Source organism: Triticum dicoccoides, chromosome 7B (assembly GCF_002162155.2).
Source record: "Triticum dicoccoides isolate Atlit2015 ecotype Zavitan chromosome 7B, WEW_v2.0, whole genome shotgun sequence".
In the NCBI taxonomy this organism is placed as follows: domain Eukaryota; kingdom Viridiplantae; phylum Streptophyta; class Magnoliopsida; order Poales; family Poaceae; genus Triticum; species Triticum dicoccoides.
In genome coordinates this window covers 437,868,896-437,884,463 of record NC_041393.1, presented here as the reverse complement: position 1 = coordinate 437,884,463, position 15,568 = coordinate 437,868,896, and the positions used below count along the sequence as shown (strand labels likewise).

At 48.9% G+C, this 15,568-nt stretch overlaps 1 protein-coding gene across 1 annotated transcript; it reads right to left on the bottom strand.

Annotated features, from left to right (window-relative positions):
- Positions 1 to 2,486: 2,486 nt before the first annotated feature.
- LOC119337828 (F-box protein At5g39450-like) lies at positions 2,487 to 5,521 on the bottom strand. Its single transcript, XM_037610050.1, has 2 exons — positions 3,755 to 5,521; positions 2,487 to 2,914 (listed from the first exon to the last, which is right to left on the bottom strand). Exons 1-2 carry the CDS (start codon positions 5,404 to 5,406, stop codon positions 2,911 to 2,913), a joined length of 1,656 nt encoding a protein of 551 aa, XP_037465947.1. The 5' UTR covers positions 5,407 to 5,521; the 3' UTR covers positions 2,487 to 2,910.
- Between the last annotated feature and the right edge of the window lie 10,047 nt (positions 5,522 to 15,568).

Below are 15,568 nucleotides of genomic sequence, written 5' to 3'. Positions count from 1 at the left end.
AATATCAAATTATTACATAGTTCTTCAAATCCATGAGATCAAATGCAACACAAATACAACACAAATACAACATAGTTTTGCACAATACAACATAGTTTTCACAAACAAATAATGAATCTATGCGGCTCTTTCGCCATGCCATTTCCAATGCTCTTCCATCAAATCTTTCTGGGGTTGATCATGCACATCAGTGTCTCTAATCTCGCTGTACACCTTCATGAAACGTCTGATCCGCTCTTCTTTCCGTATGGGGTTAACACGAATGCCCATCAATTGATAGAAGTTGTAATCTAAAATTTTTTTCCACGCTCGTTCTCAATGATCATGCTATGCATGATCACGCAAGCGGTCATGATGTGCCAAAGGATCTTTTGATCCCAGAATCTATATGGTCCTCGCACAATAGCAAATTGAGATTGCAAAATCCCAAAAGCCCTCTCAACATCTTTTCTAGCGGCCGCTTGTGCATTGTGAAAGACGAGTTATTTCTTACCTTCGGGATTTGCAACCAGCTTGACAAATGTACTCCACCTCGGGTAGATCTCATCTACAAGATAGTACACATAGTTGTTCACCGGTGGTGCTTCTCCATTTGCTAACTTGGCAAATAGAGGTGACCGGTCGAGGACGTTGATGTCGTTGCAAGATCCAGGCATACCAAAATATACATGCCAAATCCATGTTTCATGATCGGCAACTGCCTCAAGAATGATAGTGGCATCCTTCCCACGCCCCTTGGATTGTCCATGCCATGCTTTTGGGCAGTTCTTCCATTTTCAATACATGCAATCCACATACCCGAGCATACATGGAAACCCTCGAGCTTTGTTCATCTCCAAAAGCCACTGAGTGTCCTGAGCATTGGTGCTCTCAAGTACTGTGGACCAAACACTTCTACCATAGTCATTGCAAATTTCTTGACATAGAAGATAGAAGTGCTCTCTGCCATCGCCAAGTTGTCATCAATGTAATCTGCCGGAACACCATATGCCATCAGGCGCAAAGCGGCAGTGACCTTCTGTTCGGTGCTATGGCCAAGCAACCCGACATGGTTCCTTCTCTGCTCGAAGGCTGGATTATGCTGCTTCACGAATTGCAAATGTGGATGAATAAGTCTTTCGACATTCTGAAACAGCGTCGAAAGTAATTTTGCGAGAAAACAGGTGGTGATCCAAAGTAGTTGCGCATCACTGTTTGCCTGCATCAATCCATTCTCTCCAAATGAACGCGCGACCATAGACGGAACCACCGTGCTTCGGCTTGTTCCCCTTGTGCATGGACATTAGAATAGCAATGTCCTCTTCTTCATGCAAATCAAATTCCTCGTCCGATGATGAATCGTCAATGAATGAGGAGTCAACCGAGCTCATCTACAATGCAGACAACCACCGTCAAACATACTATCCAATCCCAATTTAAATCATCAAGTTTCGTCGTTCTTTTACCTTGGGAATTCCGTCGAACACCTTGTGCGCGGGGTGGAAGAAGATGGTTGGCGGTTGGATTGGTAGCTGGTCACTGCTGCGGACGGTGGCGCAAAGGAGAAGGGAGCTCGGCGGCCGGCGGAGAGGAGCTATACGGGCTGCCGAACCGTCGGAGTCGGCGAATCCCGCCGCGGCTGCTTCCCGAATCGGCGGCATCAGGGCGGCTGCGAGACGCCCTCCGGCGGGGAAGGCGACACGGGCGAGGGCAGTGGAGGGCGGCGGCAGCAGCTATTTGGAGCGGTGGCGGCGACGGCGATGGCGATTTGGGCGGTGGCGGCGGCGATTTCCGGTGACTGGTGCTCGGGCGGGCGAGCGGTCGTGAGCGGGAGGAAAATGAACGGGCGGTTGGTCGTTACGCGGGCGGCCGCGGTTTTACATCATATGTATCTCGTGATGCAAATTTGCATCACGAAGTGTTGTATTTTACATCTTCAGGAGGCGGTTATGTAATTTTTCGGTTATGTAATTTTTTTTACGTATGGACCATCTGTTGGAGCAGCGTTTTTTGCTCTCGAATATCCAAAAGTTAGATATTTTTACATATGGACCGTCTATTGAAGATGCTCTAAGGTTTATCCGCTTCCTTTGTATAAGTTGGATTTTGGTTGTAAAGACCCTAGTTGTATAAGATACTGTATATGTATTACTAATATTGTTAATGCGGAATACGGAGTATTTGTTAATCTGTTGTGATACCGACCTTGTCACATAGTGTGCACGTTTTCATGTGTACGTTGTGTGAATGTGGAATCTTGGGATTGATATTATGCGATGACCACCGAAGTTCCTAGATCTGCATAATGCCGGTCCTAGGGAGCCGCAAATGCTCTTAGAGGCACAGCTGAGGTTACTTCTGAACGGCGGTGGCGGTCGGCTCGAGCTCTGGAGCTGCCTACACGATCTGAACAATCAATAGTTCTTCAAGATACACAACTGCACTAGGCACATCCGCACATAATGTATGACACAAATGAGCTAGTTCTGTGAGATCAGTCATGGCAGTTTCATATAGCTGTGCCAGCCGAGAATCTCACTCAATCATGTATACTTCTAAAAAAAATCAATCTCATTACAATTGGCGCCATTTTAGCACTTGGAGCAAGGGCCTGGTGCTGAATGACAGGCAGCTCATTCCGTTTAAATGTGGACAATTTTTAAAGCAGAAGCATGCAAATAACCAAGATAAGGACATACTGTTATGTATATCGATGCCATTTTCTCTATTCTTAGGGAAAGTGGCATTTCCTTGAGGATACTATATTTCTCACTACTGCTACGCTTCTTCCTTTGGCAGCAACAGGGCATCATATCATTGCAAGCAGGCTTCGGTATGTAACCTGCCAATGAGGATTGACCCAGAAGCATTGCTCGCTTTACCTCTGCCTCAGGTGGATCGTCTCAGTTCCTGACCCTCACCTTGCGCCTTTCACCTAAGCAAAGGGTGTTCATCCAGTTAGCCCGTTAAATGAGTAGCCCAACAATGAAACAGTGAACTGAACACCTAGGATGTTGGACAATGCAAGATAAGAGCATTTTGAGGTGAGTAAGAAGAACCAATGGTTACTTTCTATCGGTTACATCATGTCATCAATTGAAGAACAGCGTGAATGGAATCACATAAGAAATACACCCTTTGTTCACTAATGTAAGACATTTTGGCAGTTCTTACATTAGTGAACAGAGGTAGTATATAATAAATATTATCGCAAATGGTTCCTCTCTAAAAATGTATCTGCTGCTCTTTTTTGCAGCGCAATAACTAAGGTTTCAGAACAAAAACAAAATTGAAATGCTAGTGTATGTTACAATGTAGTGAGTGTGACCTTCAGCAGTATAGTAATGGTGTCATCATGGTAAGCTATAAATTGGTAGCTAAGATCAACCAGCAATGACAACTTCAAATTTAAATACAGAAGAAACATATTGAAACTTGTTGGGATCAAAAGATTTAGTCGCAACTCTGTTAATCATGATGGTGTTGGCTGTTCAGAGCACAGGGTTGTGCACACAACTAATATGGAAATTTGCCCAAATAAAAATATTTAGGCTTAACTCCGTACATCATGTTTGTTCTGGGACATGGTTGTGCAAGCAACTAAATATGAAATGGGTGACCACAGATGGTCTAACAACTGATAAGAGCTCATCTGGTACCAGTTATAGTTCGGTACATGTCGCAACAGATTTTGTCGGATTTTTCAAAGTGGATTAACCAGCAATTGGAAGTCTTTAATCTGTAATCAACTATGACAGCAGAAAATGTGCAGTACCTGGGAGAAGATGAGCAGCTGGGACTTCCATGGATAGCAACAAACACATTGGAGTAAGACTTTGTGAGATACGCAAAGTTTGGTATCGGTGGCAATGTGGGCACACGCTCCCCTTTCCTCAGCAGCTCCTCCAAGTCGAGCCTTTGCAAGGTGAGCACAGACTTGTTGTCTCTCCAAACAAAGGCGAGCCCGCCATCCCGGAGAACAAACAGTGACCCGGGCTTTGAGCCAGGGTACCTGAACCCATACCCAGTAGCAATGCCCTCTCCAGCAAAGCATCTCTTAATGCTCACACTGCGGGAATCCTCGTCGGTCGGCCATGGAAATGCCTCTGTTGATGCTTCACCCACCCGCACGACAAACATGGACGACCCATTCGGATGCACGACATAGTGCGTGCCCTCCAACACCTTGGTTGCAATCAGAAGAAGCTTCCCCTCGCTGTCTTCCTCGTATGAGAGGAGCAGGAAGAAGAGAGCCTTCCCTGGTTTGCGCTCGTCGTCTGGCCGCCCCGGTGGCCACCCGAATGTGCCTCGCCACAGCCCGGCATATTCCCGGCCGGGCATGGGCACCTGCGTCGTCAACTTGTAGAGCGCAAACCTGTTGTCGTGCATGCTCGGCCACGCACGGTAGGTCGACAGCCGCAGCCGCGCGCCCCGGAGGCTCAGGCCGGTGCTCTCACTAGCGCGCAAGAACTCGTCCAATGCCAGATGCTTGCTGTCCGCGTACTCCGACCTCGAATTGGCTGATGCAGAGCGCGTCACCATCTGCCGCAGACCGTTCCTGACGTACCCAGCCATCGCAGAGAGACTCCTCCGCAGCCGCACCCTCTCACCAGCGCTGTCCACCGGCAGCGACGGTGGCACCTTCTTGGCCCCCAGCAGCGCCTCGAGCTCCGGCCTGCGCACCATGCCCCCGCTGGACTCAATGTGCAGACGCAACATCGCCTCACGACGGGCGGCGAGCATCGGCAGGTCCTCATCGGAGCGCGCAAAGAGCGGGGCCGCCGCGAGCTCCGGCGGGAGCATGACACGACACGAGGCCACGAGAGCGTCCAGCAGCCGGCGGCGGTTGCCAAAGGAGAGGCGGGAGAACTGCGCAGAAGGCTCGGAGGAGACAGGCGCGTGCGCCTCGAGGAGGAGTGTGTTGGCGTGGGGGTTGACGGAGGCGAGGAGGCCGGGGAAGAGGGAGCCGGGGTGGTGGCCGTGGAGGAAGAGGAACGCGGGGCGTCCATCGGCGTCGGCGAGGATTTCGAAGACGGGGGCCCAGAGGAGGCGCGGGGAGAGCTCCTGGGGGATGGCGCGGACGGCGACGAGGGAAAAGAAGCCCGGGAGCGCGGCAACGAGGTTGCCGAGCTCGGGGTTCTGGTGCGCCCAGAGGCCTTGGAGCGGGGACACGGAGTGGAGGAAGCGGCATACGGTGAGGGAGGAGCCCCCGGCGGCGGCCCGCCAGGCGAGGAGGTTGGACAGGGAGGAGGGGAGGAGGCGGCGGCACTGGGCGAGCCACGACTTATCGGAGGCGGATAGGGCGGCGTAGAGGCGGCGCGAGGCGGCGGAGAGCGCGAGCAGGTCGCGGGGGCGGAGGTGGGCGGAGATCAGGGCGAGGACGTCGTCCGGCACCGAGAGGATCAGCTCGGCGCCGTCGACGGCCATCGGGATCGGGCGGTTTCGTGCGGTCGTGTGTGTGGTCTGGGTGTGGCGTCTGCTTCTTTTTTGCCTTTTCTTTTCTCCACCTCTGATAAAAAGTGGATCTTTTCCCCCCACCTAGAAAGAAGAAGAGTGGTGAGTGACCGACGAGGTCAGTAGGTCGTCACAGGCATTTTTCCAACTGTGGAAATATCCCTTTTCGGCATTTCGCTCTCAGGCCACACCTTCACTCGCCACTATGCCAAAAAATATCTCAGCATGCAACTTTCCGGGGGATTTCGTGCTTATCGGCCAACTTGTCGTCCTATTTCTTTGGGAAACAAGGTGACGCTGTATATGATATTTTATTTTATTTAAAGAAAGGGTATCATTTTTCAACTGTTTACAACAATAAGGCTTGTCTGGGAGAAGAATGTCGCGGTAATAATATTCTATAATGCAATGAGCTGGCGCTTGAAATGGATCCCCTAGCAGCGGCTAAGGTTTAATATCATCACGGTGACTCCCTCGACGTGAGTCTACCCATCGGTGGGTCTTCTGCTGCATCGTATTGCGATTGTGGCCCTTCCAGCCGCCATCTCCTTGCTCTCGCGTGGTTCGCCAAGTCCCTGAGCTCCCGTGGATCGGTTCCTTGAACTCATGTGGTTCCATGAATCCTGTGGATCGAACATGTTGCCTTTGGGGTTCGTGGCCTAGCAGCGGCTTGGGGTTCGTCATCGAGGCCTTCGCCCTGCCCATCCAGCTGGCCGCCCTGCGACCGTTCTGCCTACACCCTACCCATCCAGTTGCCCGCCCTGCGATCGTTCCGCCTACGCTTTGCCCACCCACACGACGATGACGACTCTCTCTGATCAGCACTCGGCCACATGCGGTGGGTCTGGAGCCCCCTCCCTCACCTAGATGTTTTTTTGGCCAGTTGGATCTGGTTGTGTGAGGAATTTGATGACTTTGTGATAGATGCGGAGGATCCCTTATCAATGATCGTGTTTGGTGGATAGCTCTTACGGGAGTCCACACAGAGAAGACATTCAGCCAAGCTGTGTTTTTCAGAGACATGCATGCAGCATGGAAATTCGTGCAGGAGATACGGTTGCGGCCCCTCGGAGCCAACCTCTTCGTGGTACATGCATCGTACTTGGGAGATTGATCATGCACCAGGGTCCGTGGATCTTCCACTATTGGGTTGTTCTTCTCCCTCATTATGTCGGCTTCAGCAAGGCCGAGCACATACATAGAGTAAATAGCAAAAAACTGCCACATTACACGCTAGGGTTACAAAAAACTACCACTTCTTTAATTTTCCAAAATGCTACAACTATTTTTGTTCCCTCTTCCAAAAAACCCAAGTGGCTCAACGATTAACTTTTAAGTGCGCTTATGAAAGGCCTGGCCCACCCACGCATGCTGACATCCATTAGGGCGCAACCGTTCTGACCTGACCCGAGTCGGTTCACTCCCTCTTACTCTCTCTCCTTGCTCTTCTCGATCTGGTAGACCTAGGCGATGGCGACGATGAAACCACTCGACGGCGACGACTCTATGGGGGAGGTGTGCCACTTCTTGAGCTTGTGTTGGTTTTCCCTTGAAGAGGAAAGGGTGATGCAGCAAAGTAGAGATAAGTATTTCCCTCAGTTTGAGAACCAAGGTATCAATCCAGTAGGAGAAGAACGCACAAATCACCAATACCTGCACAAACAATGAAACACTTGCACCCAACGCGATAAAGGGTTCGCAATATAGGCATCATGTCCGTGTCAAGTAGACCGAAACGATTCTGCATCTACTACTATCACTTCACACATCGACCGACTCCTACCTGCATCTAGAGTAGTAAGTTCATAAAGAACAGAGTAACGCATTAAGTAAGATGACATGATGTAGAGGAATTAACTCAAGCAATATGATGAAAACCCCATCTTTTTATCCTCAATGGCAACAATGCTATACGTGACTCGCTACCCCTACTTTGTCACTGGGTGAAAAGGTAGTATGAATTTCGAGCACGCACCAATATGCTCTCGGCGCGCAAGCGCACGAAAACACCGGTGGCGCCCACATGTCGGCCTAAGAGTCCTTATTATTTCTTTTTTGGAGAGCCCGACCTTTTTTCAGGATCTTTTGAGAGCCCGGCCTGAGAGTCATAATTGACCTGTTTGGCATTGTGTTACTACTCGGCCCATATTCAACGACACCTCACTGGCCCAAACAAGTGTACATCATCGAAAAGACAGTGAGCTCAAATTATATAACTTGAAAAAAGGAGATATACTCTGAACACTAGAGAATGGTGATGCCCTCATTTAGCCCACCAGTAGTTCGAGACAATAAACAGTTCGAAACAACGATATATACAACATTTAAACACTGACTAGTGACTACTACTGCCATAAACAGCAAGACATGATAGTTCATAAGAAGTCTTGCTACACCACCAAAATGTACCCATCTGCAGCGCTCAGACTCTCGTGATCCAGACGAGAATGACATTCTAAACAGAAGCAACTATTACATACAAAGAGTGACATAGACGAGGATGACCAAATGACAAGGAATATGCATAACAAAAGAAAGAACTACCCATCCAGAACCAGCAACAAAGACAACAAAGTCATTCGAAGAGATAATCCAGCACCATCATAATTTGCAGACCCGCTTTAGCGACCAGTGATCCGGAGACACCAGTACTCCAGCCTTTCGATGCAACAGCCCAATTACCTATCAACCTGAAGGCTTGAACCACATCACTGCCTGTCGTAATTGAGACATCCAAGGATCAAAGTTAATCCGGATGCCTTTGTCATTCTCACCTTCTTTTGGCTGCAGGCTGTATCGTTGACAATCAGGGGAGTATGCTCCCGAACTCCTAGGGCTTGCCGTGTAGACACAGTTTTCCATAGCAAACAGAGCCTCTCTGCCATCAAGGTCCTTGCCAACGGTGATCTCCTGGTTAATCGGATAATTGAGTCCGAGAAATAGAGAGTGTGAACCAAGGCTGTTTACCCGCCTCCAACTAAAAAATCCTAAAGGCCCCGACAAGCTGGTATCCTGCTCATAGACGTAACAACCACCTGTCCGGATACTCACGTATTACACGGTGCTTGTATACAGTGGGGTTTTTGCAATATAACTTTTCCGGCTCATGGGTCTGAATGATCATCAGTCTTTTGCCGTCGTCTGATCGAGCGAGGAACCAGTTGTGCTTCCCTGTTTTTGGCAAAGGTGGTGTAATTACAAAGGGCAGTAACTGTAGGGACACTGCATCATATAAAAAAGGACAGGCATTGTTAATGTAAGATCAGCATTGTTTAGAGTATGAGTAGGATAATGCAAGAAACAGCATTGATATGTCCCTGTTGGAACTGGGAGGAAAATATAGGGAAATGTATACTGGGTTCGAAAATATAGAAGTGCCATGCATGGTTATACTCATGTTATCTCGCAATCGATTCTTCACAGGAAACTACCATGTCATGCATGTTATGTAATCATGTTCTGTACTCACAAACAAATTCTTCAAGGTAACTAACAGACCATGCATTGTTATATACTCGTGTTTTGTGGACAAAATTTTTGTAAAGATATTATTCTAGTCATTGATTGCTGAATGGCGAATATAGGTATGTACACATGGTAAGCATTGTAGGATTTCACTACTTCCAAATATAGAGTTCTCCATATGCACATTTACTTCCCTAATGTATGGTTAGATGAAACCAACAGTGTGGTGCATGTTTCTACATCATGAAAATGAGGAAACTAACATGGCCATTGATACACACTCATATTTAGTAGTAGTATATAGATTACTGTAAAATAAGGATAATATCCATATATTTCTAACCATTTGATTATTCAGGGTACAAATTGGCTGTAATGACATGGTCACAATCGCATGAATTAACTCATTCCAAATATAGCTGATTTACGGCATCCCTAATATATTGCCATAGTTCTACTCAAATTCTGCTCAAACAGGGATATGCCAATCATCAAAAAAAGTTCAAACAGTGTCATGGCGTCATCATTAACATGAGACGGAAACAACTTACACGCGTCGTCCCAGCAATACGTGATGCCATCTGCTTTGTCGATCGCATAGATGATGCCATTGTGTTCAATAGCATCACAGAAGTGTGTATCAGCTTTGACTATGATCCACTGCGAGCCGAGTTGTCTCCAGCTAAAAAAGGCACCGACGTAAAGATAGGCGAGTCCGCGGTCGAACAAGGCAATTAGCTTGAAGTCTGCGTAATTCGCATGTCGTGTGGGTACTTGGCAGATTACAATCTTCTGCAAAACAAGGTCCGTCCAACTGACGTAGTAATCTAGATGACTTGGACCGCGATGGTAATACTCTATATAATCCAACGGAGGAAGGATGATCTCATGGGAGGTCTGGAAGTTCACGAGCACCAACTTTTTACCGTCTTCTCTGAAGGCAGCCATCCAGTGGGAGTTCATGCCGACCCAGTACATACCTGCCAAGAAGTTTTCGGCGATGGTGACTGGATCGATGTCAAGGGAAATGATGTATGGCGACACACTACATACCTGCAAAGAAGTTTCGGCTAATGGAGATCAGATTGAAGTCGAGGGGCATCATGCACGCCTCAGTATCATGGTGAGCCAATCTCGCAAGACCAGATAGCAGCAAGTAGGGTGTCTTGAAAAGCTTAGGCCTCGCTTCGACGATGGCCGTGTGCATGTCCCTCGAGCATGCAACCAGCCGCAGGGCGGTCAACATATCCATACACGAAGAACAGAGGTCGAGGATGTCACTGGGGAGATTGCTCCAATCGCGGCTCATATGGATGCTGTGTGGTTCGCGTTCGGCCATGGTGGAGTTTGGAAGGGGGCTTGATTTACGGGGGAGAAGGATGTCGGTGCTGGAGCGCCTAGCGAGGGAATAGTGGTACTGGGGGAGGCGAGTGAGGCGACGGTACACGGGGGCATAGTGAGATGGAGACGGAGACGGAGACGGAGAAGGAGATGGAGATGGAGTGGTGCTATGGGAGCGGAGAGGGAGACGAGGCGAGGCGCCAATGTGCTGTACAGCGGCTGTGACAGACTGCACAGTGCACAGGGTGAGGCTGACTTTGGTAACCCGAACACGCCGCCTCGCCTGTACTAGTGTCAGGCGCAGGGTGTTGTCACTTCACTGTGAGGACCGGATGAATAGTATTTTGACCATCAAGTGTACCACAGTTGTGTTGGAAATATGCCCTAGAGGCAATAATAAATTAGTTATTATTATTATATTTCCTTGTTCATGATAATCGTTTATTATCCATGCTATAATTGTATTGATAGGAAACTCAGATACATGTGTGGATACATAGACAACACCATGTCCCTAGTAAGCCTCTAATTGACTAGCTCGTTAATCAATAGATGGTTATGGTTTCCTGACCATGGACATTGGATGTCGTTGATAACGGGATCACATCATTAGGAGAATGATGAGATGGACAAGACCCAATCCTAAGCCTAGCACAAAGATCGTGTAGTTCATATGCTAAAGCTTTTCTAATGTCAAGTATCATTTCCTTAGACCATGAGATTGTGCAACTCCCGGATACCGTAGGAATGCTTTGGGTGTACCAAACATCACAATGTAACTGGGTGGCTATAAAGGTGCACTACATGTATCTCCGAAAGTGTCTATTGGGTTGGCACGAATCGAGGCTGGGATTTGTCACTCTGTGTGACGGAGAGGTATCTCTGGGCCCACTCGGTAGGACATCATCATAATGTGCACAATGTGATCAAAGAGTTGATCGCGGGATGATGTGTTACGGAACGAGTAAAGAGACTTGTCGGTAACGAGATTGAACAAGGTATCGGTATACCGACGATCGAACCTCGGGCAAGTACAATACCGTTAGACAAAGGGAATTGTATACGGGATCGATTGAGTCCTTGACATCGTGGTTCATCTGATGAGATCATCGTGGAACATGTGGGAGACAACATGGATATCCAGATCCCGCTGTTGGTTATTGACCGGAGAACGTCTCGGTCATGTCTACATGGTTCCCGAACCCGTAGGGTCTACACACTTAAGGTTCGATGACGCTAGGGTTATAAAGGAAGTTTGTATGTGGTTACTAAATGTTGTTCGGAGTCTCGGATGAGATCCCGGACGTCACAAGGAGTTCCAGAATGGTCCGGAGGTAAAGATTTATATATGGGAAGTCCTGTTTTGGTCACTGGAAAAGTTTCAGGTTTTTCGGTAACGTACCGGGACCACCGGGAGGGTCCCGGGGGTCCACCAATTGGGGCCACCATCCTCGGAGGGCTGCATGGGCCAAGTGTGGGAGGGGACCAGCCCCAGGTGGGCTGGTGCACCCCCCCACAAGGGCCCAAGGCGCCTAGGGTTTGGGGAGGGGGCGCCTCCACCTTACTTGGGGGGCAAGTTACCCCTCTCCCTCCCTTGGCCGCCCCCCTAGATGGGATCTAGGGCTGGCCGCCGCCCCTAGGGGTGGAAACCTAGGTGGGGGCGCAGCCCCCTCTCCCCCTATATATGGTGGAGGCAAAGGGGCAGCCCAACACACGAAGTTTCTTCTCCGGTTGGCGCAGCCCTACCTCTCTTTCTCCTCTCGCGGTGCTTGGCGAAGCCCTGCTGGATCACCACGCTCCTCCACCACCACCACGCCGTTGTGCTGCAGCTGGATGGAGTCTTCCTCAACCTCTCCCTCTCTCCTTGCTGGATCAAGGCATGGGAGACGTCACCGGGTTGCATGTGTGTTGAACGCGGAGGTGCCGTCCGTTCGGCACTAGGATCTCCGGTGATTTGGATCACGACGAGTACGACTCCTTCAACCCCGTTCTCTTGAACGCTTCCACTTAGCGATCTACAAGGGTATGTAGATGCACTCTCCTTCCCCTCGTTGCTGGTTTCTCCATAGATAGATCTTGGTGACATGTAGGAAAATTTTGAATTTCTGCTACGTTCCCCAACAAGTTGTACTACTACTACTACTAGTAGTAGGAACATGAGTACTCCAGTATTGTATAGCGGAAATAGGTCTCCCGTGCTAGCATGCCTATTCACTTCATCGTTCAGGTATCATCCATATTGCGAGCAGAACCAAATTCTCGTGCATGCCCAATCAAGGCCCTGCCGTGATGCATGCAATGGTCGTTCTGGTGCATCAAGGACGGCATGCAGATTGTTCCACACTTGAGAAGAGGAAAAATGGAAAGGTAGAACGCGGCAGCAGAGGAAGAGAACGCTGGCTAATGAGGCTGGGAGGGGATCAAGCAGGAAGTTAATGCTCCACGCCTAAAGGTTTTGGGAAAACCTGATTTTCATAAGGTGACTTATACTCACCTAAACGGAGGGAGTATTCCTTAACCAGAGAATGTTGTGTCTCCCACTCACGGGCTCAAAAAAAAAGCTACGACACATTTTTTATCTGTTTGCATAGGTCCCACCTATCAGGAAGGATGGGCACGTACACGAACAGGTACGACTCCCAGTCTACCCGCATAGCCTTTTTGTTTAGTCTACCTAGCCGTCTAATCAACTGCCTGCACGCCACTTCTCCCATTTACTTCTCCATCGGGAACCGATTCGCCTCGGCTTCTTCACCTCCCCTTTGTCTTCATTTGCATCCAAACCCCACTGTGTTCACATTGTTTTAACCTCTTTAAATAATCATCTACTACTTCAGTTAGACTAGCCATCTAATCCTAATTCTCCAAACCATAGCCCTCCATTCCAGCGGTTCCAAATGGCGAAAGAGATCGAGATGCAGGTTTTTAGCGTCCAACATGTCCTCGTCGAAGGCTCGATGCGCATAGTTGCCACCGTCACCGTCAACCCAAGGGTTGTTCGGCAGTGGATCAACAATGTATCCAACTCCCTCTAAAAGGTAGAGACGAGGGTCTTCGGTCTCGACGCAGATTACACGGAGCGTGCCCCTGGGAAGATCCAGCGCGCCGCCGTCCTTCAGTTGTGCCTCGAAGATGATGTTTTGGTGTACCACATCATACACTCGGCCTCCATACCAGGTGAGCTTCACGATTTCTTGTCTCGGGAGGACGTATACTTCTGTTGGGCAGCCATCAAAGGGGACAAACAGAAGCTGGAGCCGTACAACCTTGATTTGAAAAGCATCGCTGACCTACAAACCAGAATCAAAATTCCTGTAGAAGATTCTGCTAAACAGACACCATCCCTATTCGACGTAGCAAATTTTGTGCTCGGTACAAATCTTCAAAAGGGTGACGAGACGGTGGCATTAAGGTCGTCTAGATGGGAGAATTATCCCTTGACGTACGAGCGGATAGAATATGCTGCCCTCGATGCCCGTGTGAGTTTCGAGATAGTTGCAAGGTCCAGAGAGCTTGTTGCGAAGCCGTCTCCCACGGAGAATGAGAACAACAACAACAACAACAACAACAAGAAGAAGAACAACAACAACAACAACAACAACAAGAAGAAGAAGAAGAAGAAAACGCTGCACCAGCAGGAGGGCATTATGGATGGATGAACTATTTCCTCTCTTGTAAAAAGTTTATTCCCTCTCGGTGTATATTGATATAGATGGACTATTTCGATGGTGTGCATGTCTTTGGAACAGAGTAGTAGCATGGGTCTGCTTGACTATAAGGAACTATTTATCCGCATATATAGCTTTCTCTGCTACTCCTTCCAGTGATCGGTATACAGTGCATGTGTCCGTAGACATGACAGCTTGTCCATGGAAGTTCAACTACGATGACCATCATGTTTCATCTCGCGATTCCCACGATGCCTCTCCAACCCATGGCACCACGCCCCCTGACATGCGCCTCACCCCTCTCGGCCGCACCGTCCCTCTGCCTTTGTATGCATGACATGTGGGCCACCTAAAATGCGGCGAGCATCAAGTTTCTACCACAGCCACCCGCGATTCCCACGACGCCGCTTGGATCCATGAAACCACACGTCCCCCGACCTGCGGCTCACCCCTCTTGGCTCCATTGCCCCTCTGCCTTCGGGAGCATTACATGTGGACCAGTCACCTATCGGGTCCACATGTTATTGACTCAAAGGTAGGTGTAGTAAGGCATTGAAGCTCAGTCCCGACGACCCTGAGAGGGAAATGTAACTCCTGCGCCAGGGCTTGTGGTGCTCCCGCAGCACAAACTCGTGCCAAACTTGATATTTGTTTCTTTACTATACATGCACGCAACGATTTAATGGACATTGTAATCTCAACATGTGATGGGGAGCTCTAAATTTGAATTTGAAACTTATAAAACGAAAAGATTCAAAACAAATAAACTGGGAGAGAGGGAGTATATCGTAGGATGTGTCCCATACAAAATAAGTCCCCTGGTTTGTCACCGCGAAGATGCGGTTAGAAAGGAGCACAGCGTCTTCCTACTCGTACGACAACAAATCGGCCGCAGACAGCATGGTCCGCCTTTGACCGCCATGTGCAAGGTTCATGCTATCTTTTATTCAATCTCACCGTGGTTCCATCGTACCAATTCATGCGGTGGCCCGTTGCATGGCTGATCCCAATGTTGGACAAAGGTTCTACGGAAACGGTGTCACCGTTGTAAATGTTGTGCAAATTGATGTTGGTACCCTCCCGTACATATGCAAGCCAATCTCCACTCGCACCGAGCCTAGCCTGTGAAACAGTGGGTAGGGGGAGAATTAGGAAATGGACACGGAAGTAGTCATTAGAATGCATTTACTACGTGATCAAACTCATCTTACCTGCTCATCGGAGGAAATCCGAGTGCCCCTCGACGTCGGCATCTCAAGGGGCGTCAACTTGCAACTACGGCCACGCCGCGCTGGAGAGACCCCCAAGGAAACATCCTCGTGCGTTCCATGGAACATCAAGATGCATTTGTATGAGTAGTTTATCTTGTGAGAGAAAAGGATGAACGAGGGAAGGCCTCTAGAGATAGAGATGGACACTACTACTACCAATGTGCTGGCCCGTGCGTTGCACTCGATCCAAACTAGTAGTACAATACTTGTTCACATGCTTGAAATATAAACACTCTAGTTTTGATATACATGTGTCAGCAGACACGACAGCTTGTCCATGGAAGTTGAACCACGGCGACCATCACGTTTCTTGTTTCTACCACTGCCACACCCACACGCGATTCCCACGACGCCGCTCCAACCCACGGCACGACGTCCCCCGACGTGGAC